At 47.0% G+C, this 19,862-nt stretch overlaps 1 protein-coding gene and 2 long non-coding RNA genes across 5 annotated transcripts in view; all 3 read right to left on the minus strand.

The window, feature by feature from the left end:
• The window catches only part of nsdhl (NAD(P) dependent steroid dehydrogenase-like), a 25,295-nt gene continuing 5,433 nt past the window's right edge, over positions 1–19,862 (minus strand). The window contains exons 6-8 of the mRNA XM_052487675.1: positions 5,053–5,195; positions 4,747–4,849; positions 1–914 (exon numbers count right to left, since the gene is read on the minus strand). Of these exons, the coding sequence (XP_052343635.1) occupies positions 582–914; positions 4,747–4,849; positions 5,053–5,195 (579 nt within the window). The 3' untranslated portion in view covers positions 1–581. The remainder of the gene's footprint in view (positions 915–4,746; positions 4,850–5,052; positions 5,196–19,862) is intronic.
• LOC127913910 (uncharacterized) lies at positions 6,335–19,784 on the minus strand. Of its 3 annotated transcripts, XR_008087210.1 has the most exons (4): positions 19,342–19,784; positions 17,962–18,148; positions 8,060–8,102; positions 6,335–6,535 (listed from the first exon to the last, which is right to left on the minus strand). It is a non-coding gene; the product is annotated as an uncharacterized LOC127913910 (long non-coding RNA). The 3 variants fall into 3 exon arrangements; XR_008087211.1 differs by lacking the exons at positions 17,962–18,148; positions 19,342–19,784 and adding an exon at positions 11,864–12,069; XR_008087209.1 differs by lacking the exons at positions 17,962–18,148; positions 19,342–19,784 and adding an exon at positions 9,217–9,480.
• On the minus strand, positions 12,235–17,915 carry LOC127913911 (uncharacterized). The gene is made up of 3 exons (XR_008087212.1): positions 17,778–17,915; positions 13,679–13,767; positions 12,235–12,440 (listed from the first exon to the last, which is right to left on the minus strand). It is a non-coding gene; the product is annotated as an uncharacterized LOC127913911 (long non-coding RNA).

The raw sequence follows: 19,862 nt of genomic DNA on the forward strand, positions 1-19,862 counted from the left end.
TTAAGATAATGGATTTTTATTTGAAATGAACAAACTGCATGATTCCTTGTGATTTGTATAAGAGAATAGAAATAAGATAGCTGTAGAGGGAAACCAGTCACAGTAACAGTATCACTCGTACATCAAAATGAGTGCTCATGAATAATGGCAAGAGCAAGTGTTGGAAACATCTCCATGTTAGGTTGTGTATCCACATTCCACAGAGAAGAAATGTGTGCTGCTGTCTATTGGTGACGAGAGGTACTGTAACCAGACACTAAATGGAAGAGTGACTGTTGTAGGAAAGGTGAGTTCACAGATCAGGACTTAAGACACTGGTGAGAGTATGAAACCGTCCTCAAGGTTGAATCTTAACTTGAGGAACTGTACACACAACTCCTAGCTTAATGTTTTCCTCCCATCAACATCAGTGTATGATTTTACTAAAATGACTTAAGTTGTGTGCATAGATCTCAAGTTAGGACTCAGCCGTGAGGATCCATACCACTGGCCTGGAATCCAAACGGATACGATCCATTTCACCATTGTTTCACAGAGCATATCAGTTTGGTTTCCAGGCTACCATGCTGCAGGTACAGTCATCAGGCTCCATGTCGTAGATGAGGATAGCTCTCCACCGTACGCCTGATCCCATCCTTTAGACCGACCACAGGCTTGTACCCCATGTCCTGCTTGGCTCTGGAGCAGCTGTAGAAGTGATGTGTACCCGCCAGGGCCACCCTCATGGGGGTGAAGGTGGGCTTGAAGGCCACTAGGGGGCGTAGTAACAGAGACAGCAGCCACAGCAGCAGAGCCAGCCCGTAGACGAGTGTGTAGGGAAGGTGGTAGCGCGGAGCAGCGTAGCCCAGACCCACTAGAATATCTGACATGAAGTCCCAGAACCGGACAGGCTCGTCATTAGTGATGTGGTACGCCTGAAGGGGGACAGATGAGAAAGACCAGAGTCAGGTTAAGACATTTCTGTTCGTTCTCTGTAGCCACACATTGGTTAGAACCTGGTCTCATCCACCTGCCTTCTTTCTTTATGGAACCGCCTGGTTTCACAGAGCCTTTGGCAGGAGCGGGAAAACCTGCTGCTGGATTTTCATTGGCTGATCTCTCAGTCCATCACCATCTAGTACAGGGATGGGCAACTTTGAAGAAGGCGGGGCCACCATTCAGCCATCAGATTTGCCACCAATGCTCCTTATAGGACACATCTTTGCATCACTCTATACTTCTCTGTAAACTGGTCATCTCTATATACCCGTCGTAAGACACACTGGTTGATGCTTATTTATAAAACCCTATTAGGCCTCACTCTCCCCTATCTGAGATATCTACTGCAGCCCTCATGCTCCACATACAACACCCGTTCTGCCAGTCACATTCTGTTAAAGGTCCCTAAAGCACACACATCCCCGGGTCGCTCCTATTTTCAGTTCACTACAGCTAGAGACTGGAACGAGCTGCAACAAACTGGACAGTTTTATCTCCATCTCTTCATTCAAAGACTCAATCATTGACACTCTTACTGACAGTTGTGGCTGCTTTGTGTGATGTATTGTTGTCTCTACCTTCTTGACCTTTGTCCTGTTGTCTGTGTCCAATAATGTTTGTACCATGGTTTGTGCTGCTACCATGTTGTGTTGTCATGTGTTGCTGCCTTGCTATGTTGTTGTCTTTAGGTCTCTCTTTATGTAGTGTTCTCTCTTTTTATATAAAAATAAACATTTATATATATTTTTTTTACCACGTTTTTATTTTTTTAACCCGTTTTCTCCCCAATTTCGTGGTATCCAAATGTTAGTAACAGTCTTGTCTCATCGCTGCAGCTCCCGTACGGACTCAGTAGAGGCGAAGGTCGAGACCAGTGGGTCCTCCAAAACACAACCCAACCAAGCCACACTGACTCTAGAAACAATGCCCACCTGGACACCAGCCACACTGCCCACCTGGACACCAGCCACACTGCCCACCTGGACACCAGCCACACTGCCCACCTGGACACCAGCCACACTGCCCACCTGGACACCAGCCACACTGCCCACCTGGACACCAGCCACACTGCCCACCTGGACACCAGCCACACTGCCCACCTGGACACCAGCCACACTGCCCACCTGGACACCAGCCACACTGCCTCTTGACACAATGCCCACCCGAACACCAGCCACACTGACTCTAAACACAATGCCCACCTGGACACCAGCCACACTGCCCACCTGGACACCAGCCACACTGCCCACCTGGACACCAGCCACACTGCCTCTTGATACAATGCCCACCTGGACACCAGCCACACTACCTCTTGACACAATGCCCACCTGAACACCAGCCACACTGCCCACCTGGACACCAGCCACACTGCTTCTTGACACAATGCCCACCTGGACACCAGCCACAATGCCTCTTGACACAATGCCCACCTGAACACCAGCCACACTGCCCACCTGGACACCAGCCACACTGACTCTAGACACAATGCCCACCTGAAGACCAGCCACACTGCCCACCTGGACACCAGCCACACTGCCCACCTGGACACCAGCCACACTGCCCACCTGGACACCAGCCACACTGCCCACCTGGACACCAGCCACACTGCCCACCTGGACACCAGCCACACTGCCCACCTGGACACCAGCCACACTGCCCACCTGGACACCAGCCACACTGCCCACCTGGACACCAGCCACACTGCCCACCTGGACACCAGCCACACTGCCCACCTGGACACCAGCCACACTGCCCACCTGGACACCAGCCACACTGCCCACCTGGACACCAGCCACACTGCCTCTTGATACAATGCCCACCTGGACACCAGCCACACTGCCTCTTGACACAATGCCCACCTGGACACCAGCCACACTGCCCACCTGGACACCAGCCACACTGCCCACCTGGACACCAGCCACACTGCCCACCTGGACACCAGCCACACTGCCTCTTGATACAATGCCCACCCGGACACCAGCCACACTGCCTCTTGACACAATGCCCACCTGGACACCAGCCACACTGCCCACCAGCCACACTGCCCACCTGGACACCAGCCACACTGCCTCTTGATACAATGCCCACCTGGACACCAGCCACACTGCCCACCTGGACACCAGCCACACTGCCCACCTGGACACTAGCCACACTGCCCACCTGGACACCAGCCACACTGCCCACCTGGACACCAGCCACACTGCCCACCTGGACACCAGCCACACTGCCAACCTGGACACCAGCCACACTGCCCACCTGGACACCAGCCACACTGCCCACCTGGACACCAGCCACACTGCCCACCTGGACACCAGCCACACTGCCCACCTGGACACCAGCCACACTGCCCACCTGGACACCAGCCACACTGCCCACCTGGACACCAGCCACCTGGACACCAGCCACCTGGACACCAGCCACCTGGACACCAGCCACCTGGACACCAGCCACACTGCCCACCTGGAGACCAGCGCACCAAAGTGTCAGGGGATACACCGTACACCTGGCAACCGCCACAGAAGTCACTAGTGCGTGATGGGACAAGGACATCCCTGCTGGCCAAACCCTCTCCTATCCCAGACAACGCTGGACCAATTGTGCACCGCCTCATGGGTCTCCCGGTCACGGCCGGCTGCGACAGAGCCTGGACTTGAACCCAGGATCTCTAGTGGTATAGCTAGCACTGCGATGCAGGGCCTTAGATCTCTGCACCACTCGGGTGGCCCTTGTTGTCTCTTTTGTCGTGATGTGTGTTTTGTCCTATATTTCATGTATTTTTTTGGAGGTCTTTTGGTAGGCCGTCATTGTAAATAAGATTTTATTCTTAACTGACTTGCCTAGTTAAATAAAGGCCAAATGTAAAAAACGAGGGGCCGCAGGTCTGCGTACTAAATAATATCTGAGTCAGACGGATTGATTTTGTTAATGGGGGCCCCACCGTCCGGAAAAAAAGTTCAGATAGCTGGCCGCTAAATCAACAACAATGATTTGCTGACATGGGCTAATTGACTGACAAGACAAATACTGCTGAATCACAAACACATTTCCAGATTGCACTTTGGGTATCCCACTATCTAACTCTCAACAGTAAATTAAAGACTGAGTTCCTAAAAAAAGAAGTTGACCATCCCGGATCTAGCATGACCCTTAGAACCTCCACTCTACATTATGGAACTCAAAGTGCAAGCAGAGCAAGTGATTTAGGCTAAACAAGGAAGTGAGTTCAGGAAAAATCAGAAAGTATGCATTTTGGACTAGTTTTCACATTTAAACTTTATAATGCCCAAACTCAGAATCAATTGGACTTCCCAAAAATAACCCTAACCCCAAAATAATAAGGTCGCCGTCATTGAACATTAATTTTCAATAGCTATTTTCAGAATCCCATCTCATATATAAGTGCAGTCTCTCTCCCACCTCGATTTTAGCCCCTTTCAAGTCCCACTTTGGTAGACAGTATTTTCCAGGCTCTGTATTGAGAGCTTGGGACTTTAACGTTGTATCTACATTTTTGTCCAAATTGAGTTACTGACATAGCCTTGTTCTGTTCAATGTTCTCTACCTACAGTACATAGTACTCTTAAAAGTCCCCATGCTCTCTATATGCGCTAGCAATTGAGGTTAGTCTGAACCCAACAAATATTGTGTGAGTGCGAAAGGCATCTCTTTCTTCGAACACAGAACAGTTGACCCCATTGATCATCATCATCCAGTCGTACAGTGCAGGCAAGTCTAGCGTATGAGCGAGGCCATATAGAGGGTTCCTACCTTGCCACAGATAGGAGACTCTGGCCTTAGACTCTCAGCTGCCAGGATGTGTCCATGAACCACATTGTCCACAAAAGTGAAATCCACCAGGTTAGAACCATCACTACAGAGACAGAGCGAGGGAGGCAACAGAGCGAGGGAGGCAACAGAGCGAGGGAGGCAACAGAGCGAGGGAGGCAAAGAAAGAGAGAGAGAGAGAGGCAGAGAAACTACATCAACAGAGACAACATAAAACATTAACTTTGGTCGATCCCACTATGTCTAGGGAAGAGTCCATGTTCCATTCCAGTCCTGTGTATGACTGACCCGATGATGAACTTCATCTTGCCCCTGCGTGCCGTGTCGACCAGGATGGGCACCAGCTGGGGGTCCCGGGGGCCGAAGATACCGTGAGGTCGGATGGCAACTGTCAGGAGACCCTTCTCCTTGTCACAGGCCTTCAGAACCAGCTGAGACAGCACAGAGAGACCAGATGGATAGAGAACATTACTTATTTAATGTGGAGCTGATGTGCAGTATGTAGAGTATGTAACATGTATGTTTATGGATGGTCCAGCATCGATGTCTTCATGTGTAGGCAGGTTCTCCCCCCAGCAATGCTCTGGTAACATTAATAGAACTATGATCAAGCTATTCTACAAATAAGCTTCTTCCACAAAATAAACAAGCATCCTCTCCTCCTGTTCTATCTTGGTCTCTGTATAGTAGTAGTGTCCTCACCTTCTCCTGTTCTAGCTTGGTCTCTGTGTAGTAGTAGTGTCCTCACCTTCTCCTGTTCTATCTTGGTCTCTGTGTAGTAGTGTCCTCACCTTCTCCTGTTCTATCTTGGTCTCTGTGTAGTAGTAGTGTCCTCACCTTCTCCTGTTCTATCTTGGTCTCTGTGTAGTAGTGTCCTCACCTTCTCCTGTTCTATCTTGGTCTCTGTGTAGTAGTAGTGTCCTCACCTTCTCCTGTTCTATCTTGGTCTCTGTGTAGTAGTGTCCTCACCTTCTCCTGTTCTATCTTGGTCTCTGTGTAGTAGTGTCCTCACCTTCTCCTGTTCTATCTTGGTCTCTGTGTGTAGTAGTGTCCTCACCTTCTCCTGTTCTATCTTGGTCTCTGTGTAGTAGTGTCCTCACCTTCTCCTGTTCTATCTTGGTCTCTGTGTAGTAGTGTCCTCTATCTCTCTGTTCTATCTTCTCCTGTTCTATCTTGGTCTCTGTGTATAGTAGTGTCCTCACCTTCTCCTGTTCTATCTTGGTCTCTGTGTAGTAGTAGTGTCCTCACCTTCTCCTGTTCTATCTTGGTCTCTGTGTAGTAGTAGTGTCCTCACCTTCTCCTGTTCTATCTTGGTCTCTGTGTAGTAGTAGTGTCCTCACCTTCTCCTGTTCTATCTTGGTCTCTGTGTATAGTAGTGTTCTCACCTTCTGTTCTATCTTGGTCTCTGTGTAGTAGTGTCCTCACCTTCTCCTGTTCTATCTTGGTCTCTGTGTAGTAGTGTCCTCACCTTCTCCTGTTCTATCTTGGTCTCTGTATAGTAGTGTCCTCACCTTCTCCTGTTCTATCTTGGTCTCTGTATAGTAGTGTCCTCACCTTCTCCTGTTCTATCTTGGTCTCTGTGTAGTAGTGTCCTCACCTTCTCCTGTTCTATCTTGGTCTCTGTGTATAGTAGTGTCCTCACCTTCTCCTGTTCTATCTTGGTCTCTGTGTAGTAGTGTCCTCACCTTCTCCTGTTCTATCTTGGTCTCTGTGTAGTAGTGTCCTCACCTTCTCCTGTTCTATCTTGGTCTCTGTATAGTAGTGTCCTCACCTTCTCCTGTTCTATCTTGGTCTCTGTGTAGTAGTGTCCTCACCTTCTCCTGTGTCTCTGTGTAGTAGTAGTGTCCTCACCTTCTCCTGTTCTATCTTGGTCTCTGTGTAGTAGTAGTGTCCTCACCTTCTCCTGTTCTATCTTGGTCTCTGTGTAGTAGTGTCCTCACCTTCTCCTGTTCTGTGTGTAGTAGTGTCCTCACCTTCTCCTGTTCTATCTTGGTCTCTGTGTAGTAGTGTCCTCACCTTCTCCTGTTCTGTGTGTAGTAGTGTCCTCACCTTCTCCTGTTCTATCTTGGTCTCTGTGTAGTAGTGTCCTCACCTTCTCCTGTTCTATCTTGGTCTCTGTGTAGTAGTGTCCTCACCTTCTCCTGTTCTATCTTGGTCTCTGTAGTAGTGTCCTCACCTTCTCCTGTTCTATCTTGGTCTCTGTAGTAGTAGTGTCCTCACCTTCTCCTGTTCTATCTTGGTCTCTGTCCTCACCTTCTCCTGTTCTATCTTGGTCTCTGTGTAGTAGTGTCCTCACCTTCTCCTGTTCTAGTAGTAGTGTCCTCACCTTCTCCTGTTCTATCTTGGTCTCTGTGTAGTAGTGTCCTCACCTTCTCCTGTTCTATCTTGGTCTCTGTGTAGTAGTGTCCTCACCTTCTCCTGTTCTATCTTGGTCTCTTGGTCTCTGTCTCTGTAGTAGTGTCCTCACCTTCTCCTGTTCTATCTTGGTCTCTGTGTAGTAGTGTCCTCACCTTCTCCTGTTCTATCTTGGTCTCTGTGTAGTAGTGTCCTCACCTTCTCCTGTTCTATCTTGGTCTCTGTAGTAGTAGTGTCCTCACCTTCTCCTGTTCTATCTTGGTCTCTGTGTAGTAGTGTCCTCACCTTCTCCTGTTCTATCTTGGTCTCTGTGTAGTAGTAGTGTCCTCACCTTCTCCTGTTCTATCTTGGTCTCTGTGTAGTAGTAGTGTCCTCACCTTCTCCTGTTCTATCTTGGTCTCTAGTGTCTCTGTGTAGTAGTAGTGTCCTCACCTTCTCCTGTTCTATCTTGGTCTCTGTGTAGTAGTAGTGTCCTCACCTTGGTTCTGTGTAGTAGTAGTGTCCTCCTTCTCCTGTTCTATCTTGGTCTCTGTGTAGTAGTCCTCACCTTCTCCTGTTCTATCTTGGTCTCTGTGTAGTAGTAGTGTCCTCACCTTCTCCTGTTCTATCTTGTGTCCTCACCTTCTCCTGTTCTATCTTGGTCTCTGTAGTAGTAGTGTCCTCACCTTCTCTATCTGTTCTATCTCCTGTTCTATCTTCTGTGTAGTAGTAGTGTCCTCACCTTCTCTGTTCTATCTTGGTCTCTGTGTAGTAGTGTCCTCACCTTCTCCTGTTCTATCTTGGTCTCTGTGTAGTAGTGTCCTCACCTTCTCCTGTTCTATCTTGGTCTCTGTGTAGTAGTAGTGTCCTCACCTTCTCCTGTTCTATCTTGGTCTCTGTGTAGTAGTGTCCTCACCTTCTCCTGTTCTATCTTGGTCTCTGTGTGTAGTAGTGTCCTCACCTTCTCCTGTTCTATCTTGGTCTCTGTATAGTAGTGTCCTCACCTTCTCCTGTTCTATCTTGGTCTCTGTGTAGTAGTGTCCTCACCTTCTCCTGTTCTATCTTGGTCTCTGTGTAGTAGTGTCCTCACCTTCTCCTGTTCTATCTTGGTCTCTGTGTAGTAGTGTCCTCACCTTCTCCTGTTCTATCTTGGTCTCTGTGTGTATTAGTGTCCTCACCTTCTCCTGTTCTATCTTGGTCTCTGTGTAGTAGTGTCCTCACCTTCTCCTGTTCTATCTTGGTCTCTGTGTAGTAGTGTCCTCACCTTCTCCTGTTCTATCTTGGTCTCTGTGTAGTAGTGTCCTCACCTTCTCCTGTTCTATCTTGGTCTCTGTGTAGTAGTAGTGTGTTCTATCTTGGTCTCTGTGTAGTAGTGTCCTCACCTTCTCCTGTTCTATCTTGGTCTCTGTGTAGTAGTAGTGTCCTCACCTTCTCCTGTTCTATCTTGGTCTCTGTGTATAGTAGTGTCCTCACCTTCTCCTGTTCTATCTTGGTCTCTGTGTAGTAGTAGTGTCCTGTGTAGTAGTAGTGTCACCTTCTCCTGTTCTATCTTGGTCTCTGTGTAGTAGTAGTGTCCTCACCTTCTCCTGTTCTATCTTGGTCTCTGTGTAGTAGTAGTGTCCTCACCTTCTCCTGTTCTATCTTGGTCTCTGTGTATCTTGGTCTCTGTGTAGTAGTGTCCTCACCTTCTCCTGTTCTATCTTGGTCTCTGTGTAGTAGTAGTGTCCTCACCTTCTCCTGTTCTATCTTGGTCTCTGTGTGTAGTGTCCTCACCTTCTCCTGTTCTATCTTGGTCTCTGTCCTCACCTTCTCCTGTTCTATCTTGTAGTAGTAGTGTCCTCACCTTCTCCTGTTCTATCTTGGTCTCTGTGTAGTAGTAGTGTCCTCACCTTCTCCTGTTCTATCTTGGTCTCTGTGTAGTAGTAGTGTCCTCACCTTCTCCTGTTCTATCTTGGTCTCTGTGTAGTAGTAGTGTCCTCACCTTCTCCTGTTCTATCTTGGTCTCTGTGTAGTAGTAGTGTCCTCACCTTCTCCTGTTCTATCTTGGTCTCTGTGTAGTAGTAGTGTCCTCACCTTCTCCTGTTCTATCTTGGTCTCTGTGTATAGTAGTGTCCTCACCTTCTCCTGTTCTATCTTGGTCTCTGTGTAGTAGTAGTGTCCTCACCTTCTCCTGTTCTATCTTGGTCTCTGTGTAGTAGTAGTGTCCTCACCTTCTCCTGTTCTATCTTGGTCTCTGTGTAGTAGTGTCCTCACCTTCTCCTGTTCTATCTTGGTCTCTGTGTAGTAGTAGTGTCCTCACCTTCTCCTGTTCTATCTTGGTCTCTGTGTAGTAGTAGTGTCCTCACCTTCTCCTGTTCTATCTTGGTCTCTGTGTAGTAGTAGTGTCCTCACCTTCTCCTGTTCTATCTTGGTCTCTGTGTATAGTAGTGTCCTCACCTTCTCCTGTTCTATCTTGGTCTCTGTGTAGTAGTAGTGTCCTCACCTTCTCCTGTTCTATCTTGGTCTCTGTGTAGTAGTAGTGTCCTCACCTTCTCCTGTTCTATCTTGGTCTCTGTGTAGTAGTAGTGTCCTCACCTTCTCCTGTTCTATCTTGGTCTCTGTGTAGTAGTAGTGTCCTCACCTTCTCCTGTTCTATCTTGGTCTCTGTGTAGTAGTAGTGTCCTGTTCATCTTGGTCTCTGTGTAGTAGTAGTGTCCTCTCTCCTGTTCTATCTTGGTCTCTGTGTAGTAGTAGTGTCCTCACCTTCTCCTGTTCTATCTTGGTCTCTGTGTAGTAGTAGTGTCCTCACCTTCTCCTGTTCTATCTTGGTCTCTGTGTAGTAGTAGTGTCCTCACCTTCTCCTGTTCTATCTTGGTCTCTGTGTACCTTCTCCTGTTCTAGTAGTGTCCTCACCTTCTCCTGTTCTATCTTGGTCTCTGTGTAGTAGTAGTGTCCTCACCTTCTCCTGTTCTATCTTGGTTCTGTGTAGTAGTAGTGTCCTCACCTTCTCCTGTTCTATCTTGGTCTCTGTGTAGTAGTGTCCTCACCTTCTCCTGTTCTATCTTGGTCTCACCTTCTCCTGTTCTATCTTGGTCTCTGTGTAGTAGTGTCCTCACCTTCTCCTGTTCTATCTTGGTCTCTGTGTAGTAGTAGTGTCCACCTTCTCCTGTTCTATCTTGGTCTCTGTGTAGTAGTAGTGTCCTCACCTTCTCCTGTTCTATCTTGGTCTCTGTGTAGTAGTAGTGTCCTCACCTTCTCCTGTTCTATCTTGGTCTCTGTGTAGTAGTAGTGTCCTCACCTTCTCCTGTTCTATCTTGGTCTCTGTGTAGTAGTAGTGTCCTCACCTTCTCCTGTTCTATCTTGGTCTCTGTGTAGTAGTAGTGTCCTCACCTTCTCCTGTTCTATCTTGGTCTCTGTGTATAGTAGTGTCCTCACCTTCTCCTGTTCTATCTTGGTCTCTGTGTAGTAGTAGTGTCCTCACCTTCTCCTGTTCTATCTTGGTCTCTGTGTCCTCACCTTCTCCTGTTCTATCTTGGTCTCTGTGTAGTAGTGTCCTCACCTTCTCCTGTTCTATCTTGGTCTCTGTGTAGTAGTAGTGTCCTCACCTTCTCCTGTTCTATCTTGGTCTCTGTGTTCTATCTTGGTCTCTGTGTAGTAGTGTCCTCACCTTCTCCTGTTCTATCTTGGTCTCTGTGTAGTAGTGTACCTTCTCCTGTTCTATCTTGGTCCTCACCTTCTCCTGTTCTATCTTGGTCTCTGTGTAGTAGTAGTGTCCTCACCTTCTCCTGTTCTATCTTGGTCTCTGTGTGTAGTAGTCACCTTCTCCTGTTCTATCTTGGTCTCTGTGTAGTAGTAGTGTCCTCACCTTCTCCTGTTCTATCTTGGTCTCTGTGTAGTAGTAGTGTCCTCACCTTCTCCTGTTCTATCTTGGTCTCTGTGTAGTAGTAGTGTCCTCACCTTCTCCTGTTCTATCTTGGTCTCTGTGTAGTAGTAGTGTCCTCACCTTCTCCTGTTCTATCTTGGTCTCTGTGTAGTAGTAGTGTCCTCACCTTCTCCTGTTCTATCTTGGTCTCTGTGTAGTAGTAGTGTCCTCACCTTCTCCTGTTCTATCTTGGTCTCTGTGTAGTAGTAGTGTCCTCACCTTCTCCTGTTCTATCTTGGTCTCTGTGTAGTAGTGTCCTCACCTTCTCCTGTTCTATCTTGGTCTCTGTGTAGTAGTAGTGTCCTCACCTTCTCCTGTTCTATCTTCTCCTGTTCCATCTTGGTCTCTGTGTAGTAGTAGTGTCCTCACCTTCTCCTGTTCTATCTTGGTCTCTGTGTAGTAGTAGTGTCCTCACCTTCTCCTGTTCTATCTTGGTCTCTGTGTATAGTAGTGTCCTCACCTTCTCCTGTTCTATCTTGGTCTCTGTGTATAGTAGTGTCCTCACCTTCTCCTGTTCTATCTTGGTCTCTGTGTAGTAGTGTCCTCACCTTCTCCTGTTCTATCTTGGTCTCTGTGTAGTAGTAGTGTCCTCACCTTCTCCTGTTCTATCTTGGTCTCTGTGTAGTAGTAGTGTCCTCACCTTCTCCTGTTCTATCTTGGTCTCTGTGTAGTAGTAGTGTCCTCACCTTCTCCTGTTCTATCTTGGTCTCTGTGTAGTAGTAGTGTCCTCACCTTCTCCTGTTCTATCTTGGTCTCTGTAGTAGTAGTGTCCTCACCTTCTCCTGTTCTATCTTGGTCTCTGTGTAGTAGTGTCCTCACCTTCTCCTGTTCTATCTTGGTCTCTGTGTATAGTAGTGTCCTCACCTTCTCCTGTTCTATCTTGGTCTCTGTGTAGTAGTAGTGTCCTCACCTTCTCCTGTTCTATCTTGGTCTCTGTGTAGTAGTAGTGTCCTCACCTTCTCCTGTTCTATCTTGGTCTCTGTGTAGTAGTAGTGTCCTCACCTTCTCCTGTTCTATCTTGGTCTCTGTGTAGTAGTAGTGTCCTCACCTTCTCCTGTTCTATCTTGGTCTCTGTAGTAGTAGTGTCCTCACCTTCTCCTGTTCTATCTTGGTCTCTGTGTAGTAGTGTCCTCACCTTCTCCTGTTCTATCTTGGTCTCTGTGTCCTCACCTTCTCCTGTTCTATCTTGGTCTCTGTGTAGTAGTAGTGTCCTCACCTTCTCCTGTTCTATCTTGGTCTCTGTGTAGTAGTAGTGTCCTCACCTTCTCCTGTTCTATCTTGGTCTCTGTGTAGTAGTAGTAGTGTCCTCACCTTCTCCTGTTCTATCTTGGTCTCTGTGTGTAGTAGTAGTGTCCTCACCTTCTCCTGTTCTGTGTGTAGTAGTGTCCTCACCTTCTCCTGTTCTATCTTGGTCTCTGTGTAGTAGTAGTAGTGTCCTCACCTTCTCCTGTTCTATCTTGGTCTCTGTGTAGTAGTAGTGTCCTCACCTTCTCCTGTTCTATCTTGGTCTCTGTGTGTAGTAGTAGTGTCCTCACCTTCTCCTGTTCTATCTTGGTCTCTGTGTAGTAGTAGTGTCCTCACCTTCTCCTGTTCTATCTTGGTCTCTGTGTATAGTAGTGTCCCACCTTCTCCTGTTCTATCTTGGTCTCTGTGTAGTAGTAGTGTCTACTGTGTAGTAGTAGTGTCCTCACCTTCTCCTGTTCTATCTTGGTCTCTGTGTAGTAGTAGTGGTCCTCACCTTCTCCTGTTCTATCTTGGTCTCTGTGTAGTAGTAGTGTCCTCACCTTCTCCTGTTCTATCTTGGTCTCTGTGTAGTAGTAGTGTCCTCACCTTCTCCTGTTCTATCTTGGTCTCTGTGTATAGTAGTGTCCTCACCTTCTCCTGTTCTATCTTGGTCTCTGTGTAGTAGTGTCCTCACCTTCTCCTGTTCTATCTTGGTCTCTGTGTAGTAGTGTCCTCACCTTCTCCTGTTCTATCTTGGTCTCTGTCTCTGTGTAGTAGTGTCCTCACCTTCTCCTGTTCTAGTAGTAGTGTCCTCACCTTCTCCTGTTCTATCTTGGTCTCTGTGTATAGTAGTGTCCTCACCTTCTCCTGTTCTATCTTGGTCTCTGTGTAGTAGTAGTGTCCTCACCTTCTCCTGTTCTATCTTGGTCTCTGTGTAGTAGTAGTGTCCTCACCTTCTCCTGTTCTATCTTGGTCTCTGTGTAGTAGTAGTGTCCTCACCTTCTCCTGTTCTATCTTGGTCTCTGTGTATAGTAGTGTCCTCACCTTCTCCTGTTCTATCTTGGTCTCTGTCCTCACCTTCTCCTGTTCTGTAGTAGTGTCCTCACCTTCTCCTGTTCTATCTTGGTCTCTGTGTAGTAGTAGTGTCCTCACCTTCTCCTGTTCTAGTAGTGTCCTCACCTTCTCCTGTTCTATCTTGGTCTCTGTGTAGTAGTAGTGTCCTCACCTTCTCCTGTTCTATCTTGGTCTCTGTGTAGTAGTAGTGTCCTCACCTTCTCCTGTTCTATCTTGGTCTCTGTGTAGTAGTAGTGTCCTCACCTTCTCCTGTTCTATCTTGGTCTCTGTGTAGTAGTAGTGTCCTCACCTTCTCCTGTTCTATCTTGGTCTCTGTGTAGTAGTAGTGTCCTCACCTTCTCCTGTTCTATCTTGGTCTCTGTGTAGTAGTAGTGTCCTCACCTTCTCCTGTTCTATCTTGGTCTCTGTGTAGTAGTGTCCTCACCTTCTCCTGTTCTATCTTGGTCTCTGTGTAGTAGTAGTGTCCTCACCTTCTCCTGTTCTATCTTGGTCTCTGTGTAGTAGTAGTGTCCTCACCTTCTCCTGTTCTATCTTGGTCTCTGTGTAGTAGTAGTGTCCTCACCTTCTCTGTTCTATCTGTTCTATCTTGGTCTCTGTGTAGTAGTAGTGTCCTCACCTTCTCCTGTTCTATCTTGGTCTCTGTGTAGTAGTAGTGTCCTCACCTTCTCCTGTTCTATCTTGGTCTCTGTGTAGTAGTAGTGTTCACCTTCTCCTGTTCTATCTTGGTCTCTGTGTATAGTAGTGTCCTCACCTTCTCCTGTTCTATCTTGGTCTCTGTGTAGTAGTGTCCTCACCTTCTCCTGTTCTATCTTGGTCCTGTGTATAGTAGTGTCCTCACCTTCTCCTGTTCTATCTTGGTCTCTGTGTAGTAGTAGTGTCCTCACCTTCTCCTGTTCTATCTTGGTCTCTGTGTAGTAGTAGTGTCCTCACCTTCTCCTGTTCTATCTTGGTCTCTGTGTAGTAGTAGTGTCCTCACCTTCTCCTGTTCTATCTTGGTCTCTGTGTAGTAGTAGTGTCCTCACCTTCTCCTGTTCTATCTAGTGTCCTCACCTTCTCCTGTTCTATCTTGGTCTCTGTGTAGTAGTAGTGTCCTCACCTTCTCCTGTTCTATCTTGGTCTCTGTGTAGTAGTAGTGTCCTCACCTTCTCCTGTTCTATCTTGGTCTCTGTGTAGTAGTAGTGTCCTCACCTTCTCCTGTTCTATCTTGGTCTCTGTGTAGTAGTGTGTCCTACCTTCTCCTGTTCTATCTTGGTCTCTGTGTATAGTAGTGTCCTCACCTTCTCCTGTTCTATCTTGGTCTCTGTGTGTAGTAGTGTCCTCACCTTCTCCTGTTCTATCTTGGTCTCTGTGTAGTAGTAGTGTCCTCACCTTCTCCTGTTCTATCTTGGTCTCTGTGTATCTTGGTCTCTGTGTAGTAGTGTCCTCACCTTCTCCTGTTCTATCTTGGTCTCTGTCCTCACCTTCTCCTGTTCTAGTAGTAGTGTCCTCACCTTCTCCTGTTCTATCTTGGTCTCTGTGTAGTAGTAGTGTCCTCACCTTCTCCTGTTCTATCTTGGTCTCTGTGTAGTAGTGTCCTCACCTTCTCCTGTTCTATCTTGGTCTCTGTGTAGTAGTGTCTTCTCCTGTTCTATCTTGGTCTCTTCACCTTCTCCTGTTCTATCTTGGTCTCTGTGTAGTAGTAGTGTCCTCACCTTCTCCTGTTCTATCTTGGTCTCTGTGTAGTAGTAGTGTCCTCACCTTCTCCTGTTCTATCTTGGTCTCTGTGTAGTAGTAGTGTCCTCACCTTCTCCTGTTCTATCTTGGTCTCTGTGTATAGTAGTGTCCTCACCTTCTCCTGTTCTATCTGTGTAGTAGTAGTGTCCTCACCTTCTCCTGTTCTATCTTGGTGTAGTAGTAGTGTCCTCACCTTCTCCTGTTCTATCTTGGTCTCTGTGTAGTAGTAGTGTCCTCACCTTCTCCTGTTCTATCTTGGTCTCTAGTGTACCTTCTCCTGTTCTATCTTGGTCTCTGTGTAGTAGTGTCCTCACCTTCTCCTGTTCTATCTTGGTCTCTGTGTAGTAGTAGTGTCCTCACCTTCTCCTGTTCTATCTTGGTCTCTGTGTAGTAGTAGTGTCCTCACCTTCTCCTGTTCTATCTTGGTCTCTGTGTAGTAGTGTCCTCACCTTCTCCTGTTCTATCTTGGTCCTGTGTAGTAGTAGTGTCCTCACCTTCTCCTGTTCTATCTTGGTCTCTGTGTAGTAGTAGTGTCCTCACCTTCTCCTGTTCTGTGAGTAGTAGTGTCCTCACCTTCTCCTGTTCTATCTTGGTCTCTGTGTAGTAGTAGTGTCCTCACCTTCTCCTGTTCTATCTTGGTCTCTGTGTAGTAGTAGTGTCCTCACCTTCTGTTCTATCTTGGTCTCTGTCCTCACCTTCTTCTGGTCTCTGTGTAGTAGTAGTGTCCTCACCTTCTCCTGTTCTATCTTGGTCTCTGTGTAGTAGTAGTGTCCTCACCTTCTCCTGTTCTATCTTGGTCTCTGTGTAGTAGTAGTGTCCTCACCTTCTCCTGTTCTATCTTGGTCTCTGTGTAGTAGTAGTGTCCTCACCTTCTCCTGTTCTATCTTGGTCTCTAGTAGTGTCCTCACCTTCTCCTGTTCTATCTTGGTCTCTGTGTAGTAGTAGTGTCCTCACCTTCTCCTGTTCTATCTTGGTCTCTGTGTAGTAGTAGTGTCCTCACCTTCTCCTGTTCTATCTTGGTCTCTGTGTAGTAGTAGTGTCCTCACCTTCTCCTGTTCTATCTTGGTCTCTGTGTAGTAGTAGTGTCCTCACCTTCTCCTGTTCTATCTTGGTCTCTGTTCTATCTTGGTCTCTGTGTAGTAGTAGTGTCCTCACCTTCTCCTGTTCTATCTTGGTCTCTGTGTAGTAGTAGTGTCCTCACTGTTCTATCTCTCTGTTCTATCTTGGTCTCTGTGTATAGTAGTGTCCTCACCTTCTCCTGTTCTATCTTGGTCTCTGTGTAGTAGTAGTGTCCTCACCTTCTCCTGTTCTATCTTGGTCTCTGTGTAGTAGTAGTGTCCTCACCTTCTCCTGTTCTATCTTGTCTCTGTGTAGTAGTAGTGTCCTCACCTTCTCCTGTTCTATCTTGGTCTCTGTGTAGTAGTAGTGTCCTCACCTTCTCCTGTTCTAGTAGTGTCCTCACCTTCTCCTGTTCTATCTTGGTCTCTGTGTAGTAGTGTCCTCACCTTCTCCTGTTCTATCTTGGTCTCTGTGTAGTAGTAGTGTCCTCACCTTCTCCTGTTCTATCTTGGTCTCTGTGTAGTAGTAGTGTCCTCACCTTCTCCTGTTCTATCTTGGTGTCCTCTGTGTAGTAGTAGTGTCCTCACCTTCTCCTTCTCTATCTGTCTCTATCTTGGTCTCTGTGTGTAGTAGTGTCCTCACCTTCTCCTGTTCTATCTTGGTCTCTGTGTAGTAGTGTCCTCACCTTCTCCTGTTCTATCTTGGTCTCTGTGTAGTAGTGTCCTCACCTTCTCCTGTTCTATCTTGGTCTCTGTGTAGTAGTGTCCTCACCTTCTCCTGTTCTATCTTGGTCTCTGTGTAGTAGTAGTGTCCTCACCTTCTCCTGTTCTCTTGGTCTCTGTGTAGTAGTAGTGTCCTCACCTTCTCCTGTTCTATCTTGGTCTCTGTGTAGTAGTAGTGTCCTGTTCATCTTGGTCTCTGTGTAGTAGTAGTGTCCTCACCTTCTCCTGTTCTATCTTGGTCTCTGTTCCTCACCTTCTCTGTTCTATCTTGGTCTCTGTGTGTAGTAGTGTCCTCACCTTCTCCTGTTCTGTGTGTAGTAGTGTCCTCACCTTCTCCTGTTCTATCTTGGTCTCTGTGTGTAGTAGTGTCCTCACCTTCTCCTGTTCTATCTTGGTCTCTGTGTAGTAGTAGTGTCCTCACCTTCTCCTGTTCTATCTTGGTCTCTGTGTAGTAGTAGTGTCCTCACCTTCTCCTGTTCTATCTTGGTCTCTGTGTAGTAGTGTCCTCACCTTCTCCTGTTCTATCTTGGTCTCTGTGTAGTAGTGTCCTCACCTTCTCCTGTTCTATCTTGGTCTCTGTGTAGTAGTAGTAGTAGTGTCCTCACCTTCTCCTGTTCTATCTTGGTCTCTGTGTAGTAGTAGTGTCCTCACCTTCTCCTGTTCTATCTTGGTCTCTGTGTGTAGTAGTGTCCTCACCTTCTCCTGTTCTATCTTGGTCTCTGTGTAGTAGTAGTGTCCTCACCTTCTCCTGTTCTATCTTGGTCTCTGTGTAGTAGTAGTAGTGTCCTGTTCTATCTTGGTCTCTTCTCCTGTTCTATCTTGGTCTCTGTGTAGTAGTAGTGTCCTCACCTTCTCCTGTTCTATCTTGGTCTCTGTGTATAGTAGTGTCACCTTCTCCTGTTCTATCTTGGTCTCTGTGTAGTAGTAGTGTCCTCACCTTCTTCTCCTGTTCTATCTTGGTCTCTGTGTAGTAGTAGTGTCCTCACCTTCTCCTGTTCTATCTTGGTCTCTGTGTAGTAGTAGTAGTCCTCACCTTCTCCTGTTCTATCTTGGTCTCTGTGTAGTAGTAGTGTCCTCACCTTCTCCTGTTCTATCTTGGTCTCTGTGTAGTAGTAGTGTCCTCACCTTCTCCTGTTCTATCTTGGTCTCTGTGTATAGTAGTGTCCTCACCTTCTCCTGTTCTATCTTGGTCTCTGTGTAGTAGTAGTGTCCTCACCTTCTCCTGTTCTATCTTGGTCTCTGTGTAGTAGTAGTGTCCTCACCTTCTCCTGTTCTATCTTGGTCTCTGTGTAGTAGTAGTGTCCTCACCTTCTCCTGTTCTATCTTGGTCTCTGTGTAGTAGTAGTAGTGTCCTCACCTTCTCCTGTTCTATCTTGGTCTCTGTGTGTAGTAGTAGTGTCCTCACCTTCTCCTGTTCTATCTTGGTCTCTGTGTAGTAGTAGTGTCCTCACCTTCTCCTGTTCTATCTTGGTCTCTGTGTAGTAGTGTCCTCACCTTCTCCTGTTCTGTGTGTAGTAGTGTCCTCACCTTCTCCTGTTCTATCTTGGTCTCTGTGTAGTAGTAGTGTCCTCACCTTCTCCTGTTCTATCTTGGTCTCTGTGTAGTAGTGTCCTCACCTTCTCCTGTTCTATCTTGGTCTCTGTGTAGTAGTAGTGTCCTCACCTTCTCCTGTTCTATCTTGGTCTCTGTGTAGTAGTAGTGTCCTCACCTTCTCCTGTTCTATCTTGGTCTCTGTGTGTAGTAGTGTCCTCACCTTCTCCTGTTCTATCTTGGTCTCTGTGTGTAGTAGTGTCCTCACCTTCTCCTGTTCTATCTTGGTCTCTGTGTAGTAGTAGTGTCCTCACCTTCTCCTGTTCTATCTTGGTCTCTGTGTAGTAGTAGTGTCCTCACCTTCTCCTGTTCTATCTTGGTCTCTGTGTGTAGTAGTGTCCTCACCTTCTCCTGTTCTATCTTGGTCTCTGTGTAGTAGTGTCCTCACCTTCTCCTGTTCTATCTTGGTCTCTGTGTAGTAGTAGTGTCCTCACCTTCTCCTGTTCTATCTTGGTCTCTGTGTAGTAGTAGTGTCCTCACCTTCTCCTGTTCTATCTTGGTCTCTGTGTAGTAGTAGTGTCCTCACCTTCTCCTGTTCTATCTTGGTCTCTGTGTAGTAGTAGTGTCCTCACCTTCTCCTGTTCTATCTTGGTCTCTAGTAGTGTCCTCACCTTCTCCTGTTCTATCTTGGTCTCTGTGTAGTAGTGTCCTCACCTTCTCCTGTTCTATCTTGGTCTCTGTGTATAGTAGTGTCCTCACCTTCTCCTGTTCTATCTTGGTCTCTGTGTAGTAGTAGTGTCCTCACCTTCTCCTGTTCTATCTTGGTCTCAGTGTCCTCACCTTCTCCTGTTCTATCTTGGTCTCTGTGTAGTAGTAGTGTCCTCACCTTCTCCTGTTCTATCTTGGTCTCTGTGTATAGTAGTGTCCTCACCTTCTCCTGTTCTATCTTGGTCTCTGTGTAGTAGTAGTGTCCTCACCTTCTCCTGTTCTATCTTGGTCTCTGTGTAGTAGTGTCCTCACCTTCTCCTGTTCTATCTTGGTCTCTGTGTAGTAGTAGTAGTGTCCTCACCTTCTCCTGTTCTGTGTGTAGTAGTGTCCTCACCTTCTCCTGTTCTATCTTGGTCTCTGTGTAGTAGTAGTAGTGTCCTCACCTTCTCCTGTTCTATCTTGGTCTCTGTGTAGTAGTAGTGTCCTCACCTTCTCCTGTTCTATCTTGGTCTCTGTGTAGTAGTAGTGTCCTCACCTTCTCCTGTTCTATCTTGGTCTCTGTGTAGTAGTAGTGTCCTCACCTTCTCCTGTTCTATCTTGGTCTCTGTGTGTAGTAGTGTCCTCACCTTCTCCTGTTCTATCTTGGTCTCTGTGTAGTAGTGTCCTCACCTTCTCCTGTTCTATCTTGGTCTCTGTGTAGTAGTAGTGTCCTCACCTTCTCCTGTTCTATCTTGGTCTCTGTGTAGTAGTAGTGTCCTCACCTTCTCCTGTTCTATCTTGGTATCTTGGTCTCTGTTCTATCTTGGTCTCTGTGTAGTAGTGTCCTCACCTTC

The sequence above is a fragment of the Oncorhynchus keta genome, chromosome 30 (assembly GCF_023373465.1).
Source record: "Oncorhynchus keta strain PuntledgeMale-10-30-2019 chromosome 30, Oket_V2, whole genome shotgun sequence".
Classification (NCBI taxonomy): Eukaryota; Metazoa; Chordata; class Actinopteri; order Salmoniformes; family Salmonidae; genus Oncorhynchus; species Oncorhynchus keta.